Here is a 15366-nt window from a genome sequence, read left to right as displayed (position 1 = left end):
GTTCCTACACCAGTGGCTGCTGGGGACAATCATAAGAACAGTGATAACACTGGGCACTGTGCCACCTTCCCAGGGCCCACTTGGTGAGCACAGCTGTACTCACTGCTCTCCCTGCAAACACCTGGGCTGGCACCAGCTCTTCTCACAAGAGCAGTGGCATCACCCTTGCTCAGTCCAGGCTACCCTGTTCCAGCCTTTCATCTGTCTGCAGTGACAGAAGTCTCAGGGATAACGCATATAAAGGAGAGTACATTTGGACACCATGGCTGCAGCCCAAGAATCTCCTCCCACAAAAGCAAGGCCAGGAATGCAATCCTGGACCAAAGACCGTGTCTCCTTGCAGAGTCTGCCGAGCAACAATTCTGCACAGGGAAGACAACACAAGTTACCTCCTTAAACTTGCAGATGTGGGAAGAGGAGGCCAGGAGGCTTGAGTGTTGTATATGAATGACTTTATTTAAGTATGCTGGGCACCACCAGGCAACATGGTTTGGACAGTGTGCGAGGGAACAGTCAGGCAGACCAAACAAACGCTAGATTGGAGACAGCACCATCCTGCCCAGTCACTGCAGGTTACAAAATAGAGCACTGCTGCTGCAAGGCCAGTGGAGGGGCTGGGGGGATGGAGAGCACTACCTGGGGCACGCAGTAATGGAACCAAGAGGAATTTGCTGGAATTCCCCTCTTGCAGCAAACCAGTAAGAACAGAACCAGTTTCCCAGCAGAAGGCTGAGCATTGATGGCTCTTTTCTGACAGGTTCTTGCTTAAATAACAGTCTGCTCTGATGGGGGGGAGGGGAACAAGCAGCCTGGCCTCAGCTGGGAGAGACCACCCCACCCATCTGCCTAAAGTCTCTCCAAACCCATGGGCGAGCCCCAAGAACATGGTTCCTGCAGTGGCAACCGGCTGCTGCTTACATTCATCTCAGCTGGGGCAGTGCACTGGCCTTTCCCTCACCTCTGGTGATCCTCCAGCTCTTACCCCATCTCTGCACCTGAGAGTGACCCCTAGGTGATGTGTGGCAACAAACAGAAAGGAGAGAAACGGGGAGGAACTGCCACCAAGCAACTCCAGCTCCATTCCTACTGCCATGTTCTGCAGAAAACTAATGGGAAAAAAGAGAGCACCGAATAATGCACAAGTAAAATCAGAACAGTGGCATGCCCCAACACAAGCAGGTCTGCAGGCTGCCCAGGGCTGTTAGAGCAGTACAAGCAAAGCAGCTGCCAGGTGAGCAGAAAGGCACCATAGTGCAGCAGAACACAGCCAGCAGGACAGCCTTCCTGCTCACAAACCCGCCACTCACACGGACCTCCTGGTCTGCTTTACTGTCCTCTCTCCTGGTGCATTCCTAGCGACCAGCAGGGCCCCGCAGAGCAGTGACAGGGTGGTGCTGCAGGGCTGGCCTTTCCGCTAAGCATGGGTGCTGTGCGCAGTGCAAACATTGAGCAGCGGGCAGCTGGGCAACAGATGTTCAAAGAAGACCCAAAGCGTAATTCCCAGGTGCTGTGGTCAGTATTTGAGAGATCCTCAGACATTTCAATAAATAAAACAATTCTTACATTACAATGCACCTTCCCAATTATTATTTTGCCCCAGAATGGATAAAGTACACAAGAGTTACGCCTGGCTGTGAATACATGCTACCTTTGCCCTGACATGGCAGGAAGGAGGGAAACAGCCTCGACTCTTACAAAGAACACGAGAAGTCAGCACTGTAAATCTTGGCAGGTTGAGGGGGAACACACAAGTGCCTTCACGCCCATTCCGGGGTACTTGCTTCCAGAGGAGAAAAGGTATTTAAAACAAGGTACGAGAGAATAACCGTCTAGTACAATGATAGCTGATTAGATTTGCTTTGTTCTACTCCATGCAATACAAACTAAGTCTTATCACCAACTTCTCCAGCTGTGGTGCAGACCCCACATCAGGCTAAGAAGTTACACACTCATACACACACTCATACACCAAAACAGTGGGGGAAAATGGACTTAACGGTTGAGAATGTGCTTTCTCTTAATAAAAAATATATTAAAAACAACTTCAAAAACCTACTGATGGTGAAGACACTGCTGAAGAAGGAAGTAGCTATGGGGCCTCAGCTTTGTGTTTCCAGACAATCCAGGCATTGCAGTCAGGCTGAGTAAAGCCTGCACGAGCAGTCTGCAGTGGTTGGCTCCCTTCTGGCTTGCCAGGCAGTTTCTATGAGCTGTTCCCTTTGTTTTTGCTTATTTGTTTTACAATGACAGATGTGACTGTGATACAGAAAATAAGGGACTGCAATGAAAAAGGAATGGGCCGTTCTGGAGAAATTTAGATTGGTATTTTCTCCTTTCCATTAAAAAAAAACCAAATGAAAACAAAAAGAAGTTAGTAGTACTAATACAACCCTCCTGCTGCTGTCGTCTTTGCTCAGTGACATTGGGGCATGCTGGCGCACACACACACACACAGGCAGCTCTCAGACACTCGGACTCAGAAAAGCGAGTTTAAGTGAGTCTTCGGAGGAGACTGAGGACAGGTCCCAGGGCTAGAAGGTTTTTCGGTGGATGGCACGAGCTCCATCTTCTTCATATTCCTTTTTCGAAACCCACATTTTCTTGAAGGTGTCCAGAGAGGCCAGGATAGAGCCACTACGGAGAGACAGGCACGTTATGGGTTAAAGGACTGTTTCTGTCCTGACACTTCCCCATGACAGAAAGCTGCCTAGGCTCAGTTACCCATGACAGACACACTCTCTGGACAGCCACTCCCTCTCCCACTATCCTCAAATGTGCCAGTGTTACAGAGCCTGGCACCACCTGCCCCCTCCCACATGACCTGGTGACTGCTGCTTCAAGAACAGGCCAAGCATTGCCCAGCTGAGCAACACAACCCCCAACACACAGCACAACATGAGAGCTGCCAGGCTGTGCCTCTCCAGCCCAGTCCCACAGCAAAACGTGTTGCTGTGCAGTACATACCCAATCCACGTGGAATACAATCTCTCCTGAGGAGCCGATATCTGGGATAAAGAGAGAATCAGTCAGTACCTTTCCAAGCTCCAGTCTGCTTCTCCTAGCACACTGCACACACTTTACTCCAGCTAACACCTGACAAACACATGTGATCTCTCCCAAGAGAAAGACACCTGGCAATCCCCACAAAACAGTCACTCTGGTCCAGAATCCTGGACACGGGTCATGTCAGAGGAGCCACATTCTCAGTAATGAAACCAAACTGATTTTCATCACAACAGCAAATGCTGTTGGGCATGTGAGTGTCTCAGGAAAGGCATTTCTGATTTGAAGTAAAAGGCAGCTGCAGTCTGAGCAAGGTTCTTTCAAGGTCACAGAACAACACACTTGGTAAGTGACAAATCCAAGAGATGGCTCCTACCCTTATTTTGACGTCCTTCGGAGCTAGTTTCTTCACTTCGCTCAACAGCCTGTCACCAAAGCCTACACAAGACAGAAAATGTGTGCAGTCAGCACCTCAGCAAAGTCCCAAGTTCCCTCCACTAACAGTATGGACATGTCCTATGTAGTCCTATTCAAATACCCCATTCCACATCTTACAGAGAGTCCAGTCTGGGGAGGCACAGAACACAGACAGTGACATAACAGGATTTTGTCTCACTGAGACCTCAAACACTGGCACAATGGGCTCTATTCCTCAGCAGCAACCTGAGTTAAGCAAACAAGGTTTTTAGCTAGGACCTCCTCCTTCCCTAGTCATTCCTCTTGTGTCCAGCCCATTTGTACAGGGGGTTGAATGGGAAGACCAGGATCTATTTGGAGATGTCAACCAGTGGATAACAGACTAGTGGCTTCTGGCAGAGGGTATCTTTAGGTCAATGGGTACCAACTGAGCCCTGAGGGGATGGGCTGAAATCTTTCTGCACACACATAGCTGATACTCACGCAGGACTAGGACCACTGAACTCTCACATATCACAGACCTAAAGAAACTTGAGAAGATAGAAGAGTCCTTTTTGGTATCTAGTCTCAGATATTGTGAGATACAGCAGCAGGAATGAACACAGCTATTATTTAGTCCTTCCACAGGCACTGATTGGAGGAAAACAGTAAAAACCCTCCAAGCCCAGAAAGTGGTGCATGAGAGCAGGTGTCTTGCATACCCAGCAGGATATGACTAGGACTCAGAAAATTAGGAAGCAAATACCCTGAGAGAGCAGAATTTACACAGCCCTCACCCCAGAGGACAAGTTGGGTGATCTGGGTTATCTTCCCAGTTTCACATGAGAAAGAAGCAAGAGATCAGGTATGTCACAGCACACTGAAAGAGGAGAGGCAGGAACCTTTGAAAAGCGTGGAGCCTCCAGACAGCACAATGTTGGAGAACAGCGTTCGCCTCAGATCCATGTCTGACTTTTGAATGGCAAAAACGAGCACTTCATGAAGTCCTTCACATTCCTCCCCTATGAGGTCTGGCCGGAACAGGAGCTCTGGGGCTCGGAAACGGGCAGGGCCAATCTGCAAGAGCAGAAGTCAGGACAGAGGGAAGAGAACAATGTGGCTTTGTTCACTACCTACAGATGGGCCTGCATTTCTAAGGTGAAGCTTCAGAGTAATGAAGCTTCCTGGACATTCGTGCTCATCACCAGATCCCAAGTGAATGCCAGTTTGGACTACAGCTCCTACAAAGGGCCCCATTTCCAATTTGCAAATGAAAGAGATGAAGAAACTTGCTCAGCCCCATACAGCAGGTCTGGCATCAAGGGAGCAAATCCAGCCCTGGTACTGGAGGTAAAAACTTGTATTTCCTCTCTTTCAACCATTCTATAGTGGGCTCAGTCTTCTAAGGAGTATTCCTAACTCTTCAAATCAACTGTTAATGCACAGGAGACAATTCTAGGCAGGACAAAAAGCCCATATAAAACCACTGATGGATTTAGTGAGCTGACACCTACCCACACTCCATACTTGATCTGCCTAAAGTTTGTTAGATCAGAGCCTGCTCTCAAACAGCCCAGAGTTCCCATTGGCATGCTGCATCCTTACCCAGGACTTCTAGCAGAAATTGTGAGGTTTCTAGTAAAGTTTTCTTTCCTTAAAAACTCTAGTGCCCAGTCAACAGCCTAGGATGAGTTATGGACTTTTAAAATTATCCCCTCCTATCTAACACCACATGAAATTTCCTGTCACTGAGGACTTTTCTGAAAACCCTGTGCCCCACATGAGGAGTTCTCTGAGGGTAGTCCTTACAAACCTCAATAGTGCTTCCATCTGGCAGGTAGTACTGAGCCTTCTCAGTCTCCAGAGTCTCATCCTTCTGGGGGTTTATTGACAGGTAGCAGGCACGCTGGAGAGGAAACAGTCAGGGAGAGGGAGATGAGAAGGGTAAACCCAAATGCCTCTGATAAAATGTTTTTCTCACTAATGATCAAAATCCATGTATCCCTTTTGGGAGACTGATTTCAACAGTATTATGTGCTGGAGAAAAAACCTTTAAGGCTCACAGCAGGTAAACTACCTTGCAATATCCCACTTGTGATCCCTAGCTGCCATGGATTTTATTCCAGAAAGGGTAAACAAACACTAGTGAAAAGTATCATCAGACCCTGAAAAACTGCAGCACAGGTAAATGCAAAACCAATTCCGAACCGCCAGCCCATCTTCACCACCATGTTAACAGCCTCTCAAGAGGGATTATTGTGATTTTGACTATAACGCTCCCAGAATATTGGACAGCTGAGGTTGCAAATGACCTCTGGAGGTCATCTTGTCCACACAGGGTCCTCTAAAGCAAGCTGTCCAGGACTACATCCAGATGATATTACCAAGGGTGGAGACTCCACAACCCTCTAGACAAACTGTACCAGCACTTGGTCACCCTCACACTAAAGAAAGTTTATGTTCAGACAGAGCCTCCTGTGCTTCAGTTTGTGCATCTTGTCCTGTCACTGGACATTACTGAAATGAGTCTGGCTCTGTTTACTCCGCACCTTCCCTTCAGACATTTATATACATCAATGGACTCTCCCCAAACATTTCTTGTGGCTCAACAGTCCAAGCTCTCCCTGCCTTTCCACATATGAGAGTCCTTTATTCATCTTAGTGGCCCCTAGACTCCTTCACATAGAGAATGGATTTAGGTGCAGAGCTAAGTAGGCTGGAACTTCCCACCAGATTTCACAAGCCACAACTTCACTTGAGAAGAAACCCCCTCTTAGACAAACACAGAAACAAGACAAGGCATCACCTCCTTGATGGTCTTGACAATCTCAAACTCAGAGGTTGTGTGGAAGTCGTAGCCTTCCTTCCGGAGATAGAGACGCAGGAAGCGGGAGACATCCCGGCCAGCGATGTCAATCCGCATGATGGAGTGAGGCATGGCAAAGCCTTCATAGATGGGAACCGCATGGGTGACGCCATCCCCAGAGTCCAGCACCACTCCCGTGGTCCTGCCGGTCGCGTAGCTACCAAAGGGACAAAGGCTCAAGTCAGAACAAGCACCTCAAAGTGAGCCCAGGCAAGCAGCACATCCATGCTTAACTCGGGACACAGAGATTTCACACAAACAGGGCCTAGCAAGTTCTGTCTGCAGTTCAGCAAATTTCCTGTAAACTCTTTATTACACAAATTGTGTTTCAGTTCTTGCATGAAAAGGGGGTAAGTCAGACATCAGTGAGGTCTTTCACAACATTCCACAAACACAAATCAAAGACAAAAGACACTTACAGGCTAAGCACAGCTTGCATGGAGATGAATAGTGCTGGTACATTGAAGGTCTCAAAAAACACCTCAGCAGCACGCTCTCTGTTCTTGCGCGGGTTTAGGGGTGCTTCTGTCAGCAGCACAGGATGCTGGGAAAGAGAAGAAGGAGCTGTGCTGCAGTGACCAGGAGGCAGCGGGGGGGTGTTCCTGAAAGTTTCTGCTTATTTATTCACTTTAGGAACCACTGGTGCAAGAGGACAGGTATAAAGGAGTAATTTCACCTGAGCTGTATGAGATGCGAATAATCTCTATTAAGTTGGACGACCAGCAGGGTTCTGGTCTAGTTATGAAGAAGTGTTAGGAAATGTACTCTGTGAGTAACTGACCCATGAAGGACAAGTAGGATGACTCTCAGTGACAAAAAATCAGCCAGATTAGCCAAAATACACAGACCCCAAGAAAGGGTGAAGGCATATGGTCTTAGCACAAGCAGACAGAAATATTCCTACTCCACAACTTAGATTGCTCTCAGACATTCAGTATTTTTTTGGTCAGATTCTTCCAGACCACAGGACTGTGGTTTTCTCCTTCCTCACTTCAAATTATGTCATTGCTAAGTGGAAATGCCTGATATGCAGGCAGAACAGGAAAAGTCAGAAACACTTGGCCTAGAGTAGCATCATTAGAGAAAGTGTGAATAGCAAATGTGAAAGGCAGATTTTCACACAGGCCAGACCATCAGATCTGGAGAGAAATTCTGCTTGGATGCTTGTGCAGTGTCTCCTGAGAGTTGAAAGAACCTAATTTAGCAACAGACACACATTCAGAAAGAAGGGCAAAGGAAAAGTCCCAAATCTTTCCCAGAGTTCCAAGGCTCCTGGTGTTACACACGCACTGAATGACGCCTGTGCCTTTACATAACGTGGTCTCTCACCTCTTCTGAGAATGTTTGGAGCTGGTCTTTAGAATACACGTACTGCCAGATGCGCTCCATGTCGTTCCAGTCCTTCACTATGCCATGCTCCATCGGGTATCGGATCGCAAGAAGACCTCTGTGCTCCTGAGCAAACAGGAAGAACAAGAGAGCAACAGCAATCACACTTCTGAGCACTGTTACTGTGGCTTACTGTCAGACTCAATTTGAGTTTTGATTCCACTAAAATATAACTTATTTATAGCATACATGGCAAAACCTGAACACTCATCACAAACATCACTTCCAGAGAAGCCAAGACTAGATAAGGCCTTTTCATGCCAAGTAGGAATGTCTATGTCTGACGTTTGCAGAGCATATTCCATCCTAACACTTTTAAAGTCAACACACAGACATCGATCGTACGATATCTTTGTACTACCAGCTCAGTCAAGATATAAAATATAATAGGATGTTACTGGGGAATGCAGTTTGAAGGGCTCACAAGAAATGTCACCACACAACATGCTGACAAAAGCAGGACTGTGGAGAGAAGCTTCCTGCCCATGGCAGGGAGATATACAGCAATTGAGCAGGGTCCTTTTCTAAAGTTCCCAGTCAAAAGTATGTAACCATATGGAGATAGAAGTAGCCTAAAAAGAAAAGAGAGATATCAAAGGCCTTGGGAAATACGTCTGTGGTCGGCAGATTCGCACAAGATTTTCATGAAGCTTCCCACTCCACCTTGGACACACACACAAGTGACAATCTGTTCTGCTCTTCAAACGTACATGGTACCAAAGAACCACAGTCCAGCTGCCACATCCCCCTCTTACAGCAGCACACTAAGATATATAGACAAGTGCAGTGTACTGGTGTTCTTACCTCTGCCTTTGGACCAATGAAAATGTCCCCTTCTAAAGCACCAGCCATAACACGAACGTGCTTTGGTCTGCCCACACTAGAACAGAGACGAGAGTAAATGCTTCTACAAAGAGCTCAGATGCACCCAAGGATTGCCTACTTAGTGCTTCTCTCTGTCCTAACCACAACTTTCTCAATGGGTGAGTCTGGGGGTGCTACCAGGTGCAGACAGACCCAGGTTTACTCTGAGCTAATCCCAGAAATCAGAGGTGAAGGAGACAGATTGTAGATAGTTCTGAACTGGCTGGACATAAAGCAGCTGAGTCTGGACATATTTTCACTGATTATTCAGGACTCACCTGTTTCAACAGTGCCTGGGATGAACATGGCTAGACTGAGGAATTGTCTGAGGTGCTGGATCCACATGTGCTGCCTTGACCTCAGGCAGACTTCTCAGATTAGACACTTGTGTCCCATACCCCACTGTCCCATACAGAACACATTGCTCAGAACACAAACCTACTCACAAAAAACCCATCACATTGAAAATAAAGACCAGTGACTATTCAGAGTTCCTGTTCCTGGCAAAACTCTAAGAAAACTTACAAAGAAATCTGGCAGGAATCAAGACATCATACCACACACCAAAAAAATACAGAGGTGTCACACTTCTTACACCAAATTTTACTTTATCCGGGTCCTTTTCCTTATGTATGCATATTAAAGGATCCTACAGCTTTGGTTGTGTGTTGAGCCTGACAAAGTGATGTAATCTTTTATGATGTGTGTGTCCCCAAAAATCTCAAAATATTTAACAGCAGAGCTCTTATCTCCCTGATGCTTCTTTGCAGCAGGCAGAAAAGAGTAACTCATTTTTCCATTCATAAAACCGGGGAATTCTTCCCCTCTATGCATTAAAGAATTGGTACACAGTACTAAGAAGTTACCAAGACCAGCAGAATACTTACTAGTTAGGAAAGCAGTATTTTGGTATTTGATCACCCGCAAAACCTGCTTTAATCACACCCGAGCCCTGTGGAAACAACAGACAAATACGTGAGCTTATCACTCATTCCATCATCTTCACAAGTTTTACAGGAGTAGCAAAGTACATCAGCACTGCCAGATCCTCTCCTTTCTACTAAGAATAAAGCACCCAAGGGACTGACTCTCCAGGCTGGTTGGGAATGGGAAGTGCCAGTTTGGCTACTGGCAGGCGTGACTGGCACTCTCTCTGGCAGTGACACATTTCACAGGGCACAACCATCCCGCACACCCTGGTACTGCTCTGTACACACCCAAACACTGCCCTGTACCAACGAGGATTTTTCTAGGCAGGGCTACAGTGAGGGGTGCAGGAGGCTAAATCCACACTGCACAGGTGTCCATCGATATTAGTTAACCTCTGGGGGGAACAGAACACTCCAGAAAGCCCAGCAAGAGCAACTGAACTCTGCCAGCTTCAGGAGGCACTAGAAGAATGAAGGCTACAAGGCCTCTCACAAGGAGATTTGGAAAGGATGGTGGGAGGGCGGATAAAATCAGAGAAGGAAGCAGCAAAGAATTGTGGGAAACAGACTGGAGAAGAAACTAGGGAAAATATGATCAAGTGGTGGATGAACTAGCTAATGCTAAGGAGGCAGAAGTGTGGAGAGAAAAGACACTGGAAACCAACCCAGACTGTGGTCTGGAAAGGACAAATGTGCTGGTTACACGGCAAGAGACAAAGAGGAGATGAGAGATGGCAGTCAGGAAGGCACAGATCCAAAGAGCCTTCTGCAACATTCAAAGCAGCAAACACAGAGCGGGTAAAACCAGCCACAGCAAGGCCCTGGCAGGGAGTCAGTGCCAGGCATCTGGCCCCACAGCTCTCATCCCTGTCCGGAAGCATCCTGGGAACACCATCAACTTGGATCTGTGCTGACTCCTTCCCCTCCTCCATTTCCTCTCCCTGCAAAAGGGAATGACATCTTGAAACAATGAGCAGCTTGCAGGAACACCCAAGTTTTGCTAAGGAGCGGATTTTCATAGGATCTCCTCAGATAAGCCGTTTCACTGGTAATCCCAGACTACCATGGGCACAAGCCCTTCTGCAGAAAGAGGAGTGGTTCTGCTTAGCCCACAGTGGGAGCAAAGTGTGTGTGAGGTTGCACTGAAAGCTATGACCTGTGAAATGCCTGTTCATTCTCAAGGGCTCTGCAGTAGGAATGCTCTAGTTTTGAGGCCAAAAAGACATTTTGGTTACCCCACAGCATTTTAAAATGAGTAGCAACACAGCTCCTCCATAGCTTTCCACTTCTCACCACCTCTGCATGGGTCAGCATCACCACTTTCACTTTGCTGCTGGGGCCAGATGAGTTGCTCAGGGCTCTGCCAGGCAAGCCCTGGCTGCAGTGGTTTCTGATGCTGCCTTCCCAGTGCCAGAGGTTACCAGCCAGAGCAAGCTCAGTAGAAAGGAATGTGGGGTGGCCCCAGCCTCTCCCGTTCACAGTCCAGCGCTTTACTGCCAAGCTACTTCCATCAGCAGTTTCAGCTGGGATGTCAGGCTCTGCACAGAACGTGTGTGTATCACCAGAGCTGGGATACTCCTGCCTCTAAACCATCAGAGTCAGATTTGCCAGGACACATCTGTAGGAGATGAGTGTCAGGAATACTCTGCAAACCAGACGTTGCTATTTATAAAGCATATGAAAGGTAGATTGCTTGAATCCTTGCCTCCTGATAAACACCTGCAGCCAGGCTGGCTCCAGGAGCACACCCAAGCTGTCAACTGGGCAGGACTAACTACTTCCTTTCTGCACAAGAGACTCAGCTCCAGTTGCAGCCCAAGGTCTGCACTAACTGATATCAATGTGACAAAGTGGCCTGTGAGGTGTTAAAAAGACTTCCCTTGAGACAGACTCTCTTCTGGCTATTCCCTTCAAAGTGAAACAGGCACTAAACCAAAATCACTATTTTGATTCTTCTTATCACAGCTTATAAACAACACTCTGCCTGGGAAAGAATACCATCCTGTAGCAAGTCTTGCAGAAAAATAATTGGATGAAATGCAGTAACATAATGTAACCACAACTGAATATTGCACTTAGTGAATATTTTGTTCAGGACTGATCTTGTTGCTAGCACATTCTGCTGTGGGGAACTGGTTTCAGGAGAACAATGATACTCCTATTCTAACTTAGAGATTGAAACTTCCTTATGTCAGGCCAAAAATTACCCAGTGTGTCCTGGTGAGATTCCCAGCAAGTTATGCATTTTCAGATTTACATACTGCAGTTCAAAGTTAACCAAATCTGTTGGGAGTTCAGAACTCCAACTTGGAGTCAAAGACAAATGACTGCTTTGAATGTGCTGGTGGGATGGGGCTTCAACAGAGTCGTGTTTCCAAGTGCATGGGAATAAACCAGGAACAGCTGTTTGATATCTCCCCACTACAAAGACCTGACTGCACTTTCTGACCTATTCAATTTTTCTTGAAAACATTTTACTTCTTTGAAGATACGTGCACACAGAGTAGGTCTGTTTATTATAGACCAGTTTGAGATTCCAATGCAATGAGAGGAAAATGTTTACATTTTGAAATAACTCTGATTCAGAAGGTTTAAAGACCTGTTTTTTCATCTTTGTTTCAAATAAGCAAAAACACGTGCATCTTCTCTTCTGTTCCAAACTCTGATTTATTAAAACTTAAAAAAAAAACATTATATACTTCCACCAGTAACTATCCTGGCTGGGCTTTCATTCCATTTTGTTTGGCAGGGCTTTATTATTTATATTTTTATTTTAATCTGAGCAAAAGAATAAGAGAAGAAAACCTACATGTAAAATGTAAAGGTGAAGGTAGATAAATTCATTAAAAATTCTTCTGAGTGTCTTGAAGGACACAAGACACTCAGAACCTCATCCCTGAACATACCTCATCTACTGGCTCTGTAGCCAGTTGGTTATGGATTCATTCATCTTGATGCATTTAGGACTCAAATTTAAATGGAAATCACCAATCAATCTTCTGTGTAGCACTTTCTATGGAGAGTGCACATTTCACATTGTTGTAAAACTGTTTTATTTGATACAGAATTTGTAAGATCAAGAACAAACCAAAGACACAACAGCCTTTGCTGACAGCTCAGCTGCATAAAATGCCACCACTTAAGACTACAAAGCAAACAAGAGATAATTCCATGTTCCATGGAGGTCAAGGAATTTGCACTGACTTAAGCCACAGCTGGACTATTGACATGTGCATTATGTTGAGCAGGGCTCCCAAACCATTCAGAGAGCTTGATGGACTGTAGATAGGAATGTGACTCTTAAAAATTAGACAGTGAAGAGTATAAAGTTGTGCTGAGGTAAGTCTCCAACCTCCCACTGTATATTACAAAGCTCTCCCTGCTGAAAACATACAGCTAAGAGCAATGTGTGGCAAGAGAAAAAAAACCTCCCTGGTAATTTTTTAGCTACAGAACTTCATGTCCTTTTGGAACACACTGAGATATTAGAGTAGGGCTGGGACTGGGGGGGTCTGGCTCTCACCAGCTCAGTATCTCACTTCCCCCTTCCCACCTTCCCACACACAGGCACACGTGAGACAGGGTAACATTCAACCTTCCAAAGGAGCCTGCAGGTCTCTGAGGAAAGGCAGTAATGGAACAGCAGTGGGAAGAGTGGTACCTGCTCTGTGCAGCTCCACTTCCCCTTCTGCTGAACTCCAAAGAGTAGCAAAAATGCAGTGTCACCACGAGTCTCCTCGGCCCACAGCCTGCCAGTGTTCCAGGCAGATGTCACAACAACTGCTCCATTCTACTTCTTGGACAGGGAGGGGAAACGGGCAAGCTCGTTTATTGGAGAGGCAAGAACAAGAATTAGCTTCTATAAGACCAGCTGATAAAATGAAAAAAGACACAGAATCAGCTGCTGGCACATGAGCCCTTCTTCAGGTCTGAGGTAGGGGTGGCAATCATTGCACTAAATAACAAAAGGACATGCTGAAATTAAATATAGGCTGCTACTACATGAATAGCTCAACAAAGTCATCCTCGTGGTGCCAGAACACTTAGAGAGAACTTTAATATTTAGCTAATCACTCAACAATGCAGCAGGATCAGTGCTGATGCCAGTCATTCCTAAAAACAATCAACCTAGTGCATTTTTAAACATCTTCAATAAAGAAAATAAATGTTTTTCTCAACACAGTCAATTTTACTGCTTACTCTCATTTTCTGTTAGATGCTTTCCTTCAATGTCTAACCCAAATCCCTCTGCTGTAAGATTCCAGGGAAACAAACAAAGCCAAAATTGTATCAGAGAGCTCAAGGGGTAGAGGGGAATTTGGGATTCACAATAAAGAAAAAGTCAGAAGAATAACCGCATTTATCTGAGAAGACCTACAATCATTCACCTTATGCAGAGTTAAAGCAATAGGTTGAGAACTGCCAGGCTAAGAAACCCACATCACACGGCAAAAAGATTCAGCAGAAATGAAGTTTGTGGACAAAGAACGGAGCACAGTACTGACCCTTCAAAACAACAGAATCTCAATCACTGGCGATAGAGGTCAGAAGGGAGCAGCACGGGTTTGTGACTCAGTACACTGAAGGAGGCTCCTTCCAAGACATGACCTCCCACCCCTTCCTGGATGGTCCTTCCTCCTGGGAGGGCAGCATGGATGGGGCAAATCAGAACTGGACCCAGAAGTACCTCAAAGAGGCACGGAATCACTGTCATTCATCTCCCGCAGAGCTGTTACACACACACACTGAAGATCTGCTTTGTGCTAACGAGCAGCATCAGCACATTGGAGCAGCCATCTGCAACATCACACTTGCTGATGCAACCCGTGCTGGGCACAGATCCTTCAGCAGTGGCATTCCAAGGCACGGAAATCCACGCCTTGGGAATGGCACTGCCTTGTTGTGACCACTGTGCCGCACAGACTGGAGGAGGGGCAGTACAAGGGGTTAAGGATTCTCTCTCGCTGGGCCTGTGAGGGGTGCCTGGCTGGAGAGCTCCATGTCCTGCATGGGCCCAGGGAAGTGCCAGCACCCCCAGAGCTTGCTGGGGGTCCATCCACGGTCTGCCAGGAGCACGCTGGAACCCTGGCCAAGGCCTGCCCCGGAGCATGCTGGGAGTGTAGCCATGGCCTGGCCCAGCACCACCATTGTCCCCCTGGCACAAAGAGGGGTGGGGCGGGGCCGGGGGAAGCCCTGTCTGACCGACAGCGCCAGCTGCCAATGAGCGCAGGTGCGCTGGCGACAGTCCCGCCCCACTCCGGCAGGTAGCAGCGGGCCGCCCCGCTGACTGACAGCTGTCTCAGCCAATGGGGGCGCGCCGCCCCTCCCAGCCAGAGGCAGCACGGCGACCGGGGGGGGCTGCGCCCCCCAGCGCGAGGCAGCGGCCCCGCTGCGGGTGACTGCCAGTCGCCCCAACCAATCACGACTCGCCGAGGGCAGCGGCCCCGCCCCCAAGGAGGCTGTATGGCGTCGTGCGAGGACCGGAGGCGGCGGCCGGGCCGGCCGAGGTGGGGGAGGGGGGGCGGCGGCGGGCGGGGCGCGGCCGCCCCGATGACAAAGGGATTGCGGGCCCTCCCCGCTCCCGGGACGCGCGGCCGCCTGCACTCACGTTGTCTATCACGACGGGCTGGTTCGCTATCACATCGTAGGACTCCATGGCGAGGACCCGCCGCAGCCGCCCGTGAGGGAGCAACAGCCCAGCCCTCGGCGGCGCATGCGCGGAGCGGTGACGCGGCGCCGCCTGGGTGATGTATTCCCGCCGCAGTGGCGCCTGCCGGGAGTTATAGTCCGACGCTGCGCAGAGCCCAGCGGGGAGGTGCGCTGGGAGCGGTGCATGCCGGGAGCTGTAGGCTGGCTCCTGGAGCGTGCCATGCTGGGAGCTGTAGGCCGGCGCAGGAGCGGGGCGTGCTGGGAGGCGGA

At 48.0% G+C, this 15366-nt stretch overlaps 1 protein-coding gene across 1 annotated transcript; it reads right to left on the bottom strand.

The window, feature by feature from the left end:
- Positions 1-435: 435 nt before the first annotated feature.
- ACTR1A (actin related protein 1A) lies at positions 436-15193 on the bottom strand. The gene is made up of 11 exons (XM_066191023.1): positions 15056-15193; positions 9406-9470; positions 8459-8534; positions 7595-7720; positions 6685-6809; positions 6206-6422; positions 5213-5305; positions 4302-4476; positions 3380-3441; positions 2965-3005; positions 436-2634 (listed from the first exon to the last, which is right to left on the bottom strand). Exons 1-11 carry the CDS (start codon positions 15101-15103, stop codon positions 2532-2534), a joined length of 1131 nt encoding a protein of 376 aa, XP_066047120.1. The 5' UTR covers positions 15104-15193; the 3' UTR covers positions 436-2531.
- Positions 15194-15366: the final 173 nt, after the last annotated feature.

Source organism: Chamaea fasciata, unplaced genomic scaffold (genome assembly GCF_029207755.1).
Source record: "Chamaea fasciata isolate MVZ Bird 193981 ecotype frontalis unplaced genomic scaffold, bChaFas1.0.hap1 SCAF_9, whole genome shotgun sequence".
NCBI classification, from domain to species: Eukaryota; Metazoa; Chordata; class Aves; order Passeriformes; family Sylviidae; genus Chamaea; species Chamaea fasciata.
Note: the sequence above shows the minus strand (reverse complement) of the source record. Positions and strands in the feature narration are given on the sequence as shown.

What these genes read in the sequence shown, in the direction of transcription:
- ACTR1A (XM_066191023.1), bottom strand. Translation starts at nt 15,103, where the DNA reads ATGGAGTCCTACGATGTGATAGCGAACCAGCCCGTCGTGATAGACAAC. An exon ending in AGCCCGTCGTGATAGACAAC is followed by an intron (nt 9,471 to 15,055) that starts GTGAGTGCAGGC and finishes TTGTTTCCACAG; the next exon opens with GGCTCGGGTGTGATTAAAGC. An exon ending in ATGCAAGCTGTGCTTAGCCT is followed by an intron (nt 6,423 to 6,684) that starts GTAAGTGTCTTT and finishes TCCCTTTGGTAG; the next exon opens with CTACGCGACCGGCAGGACCA.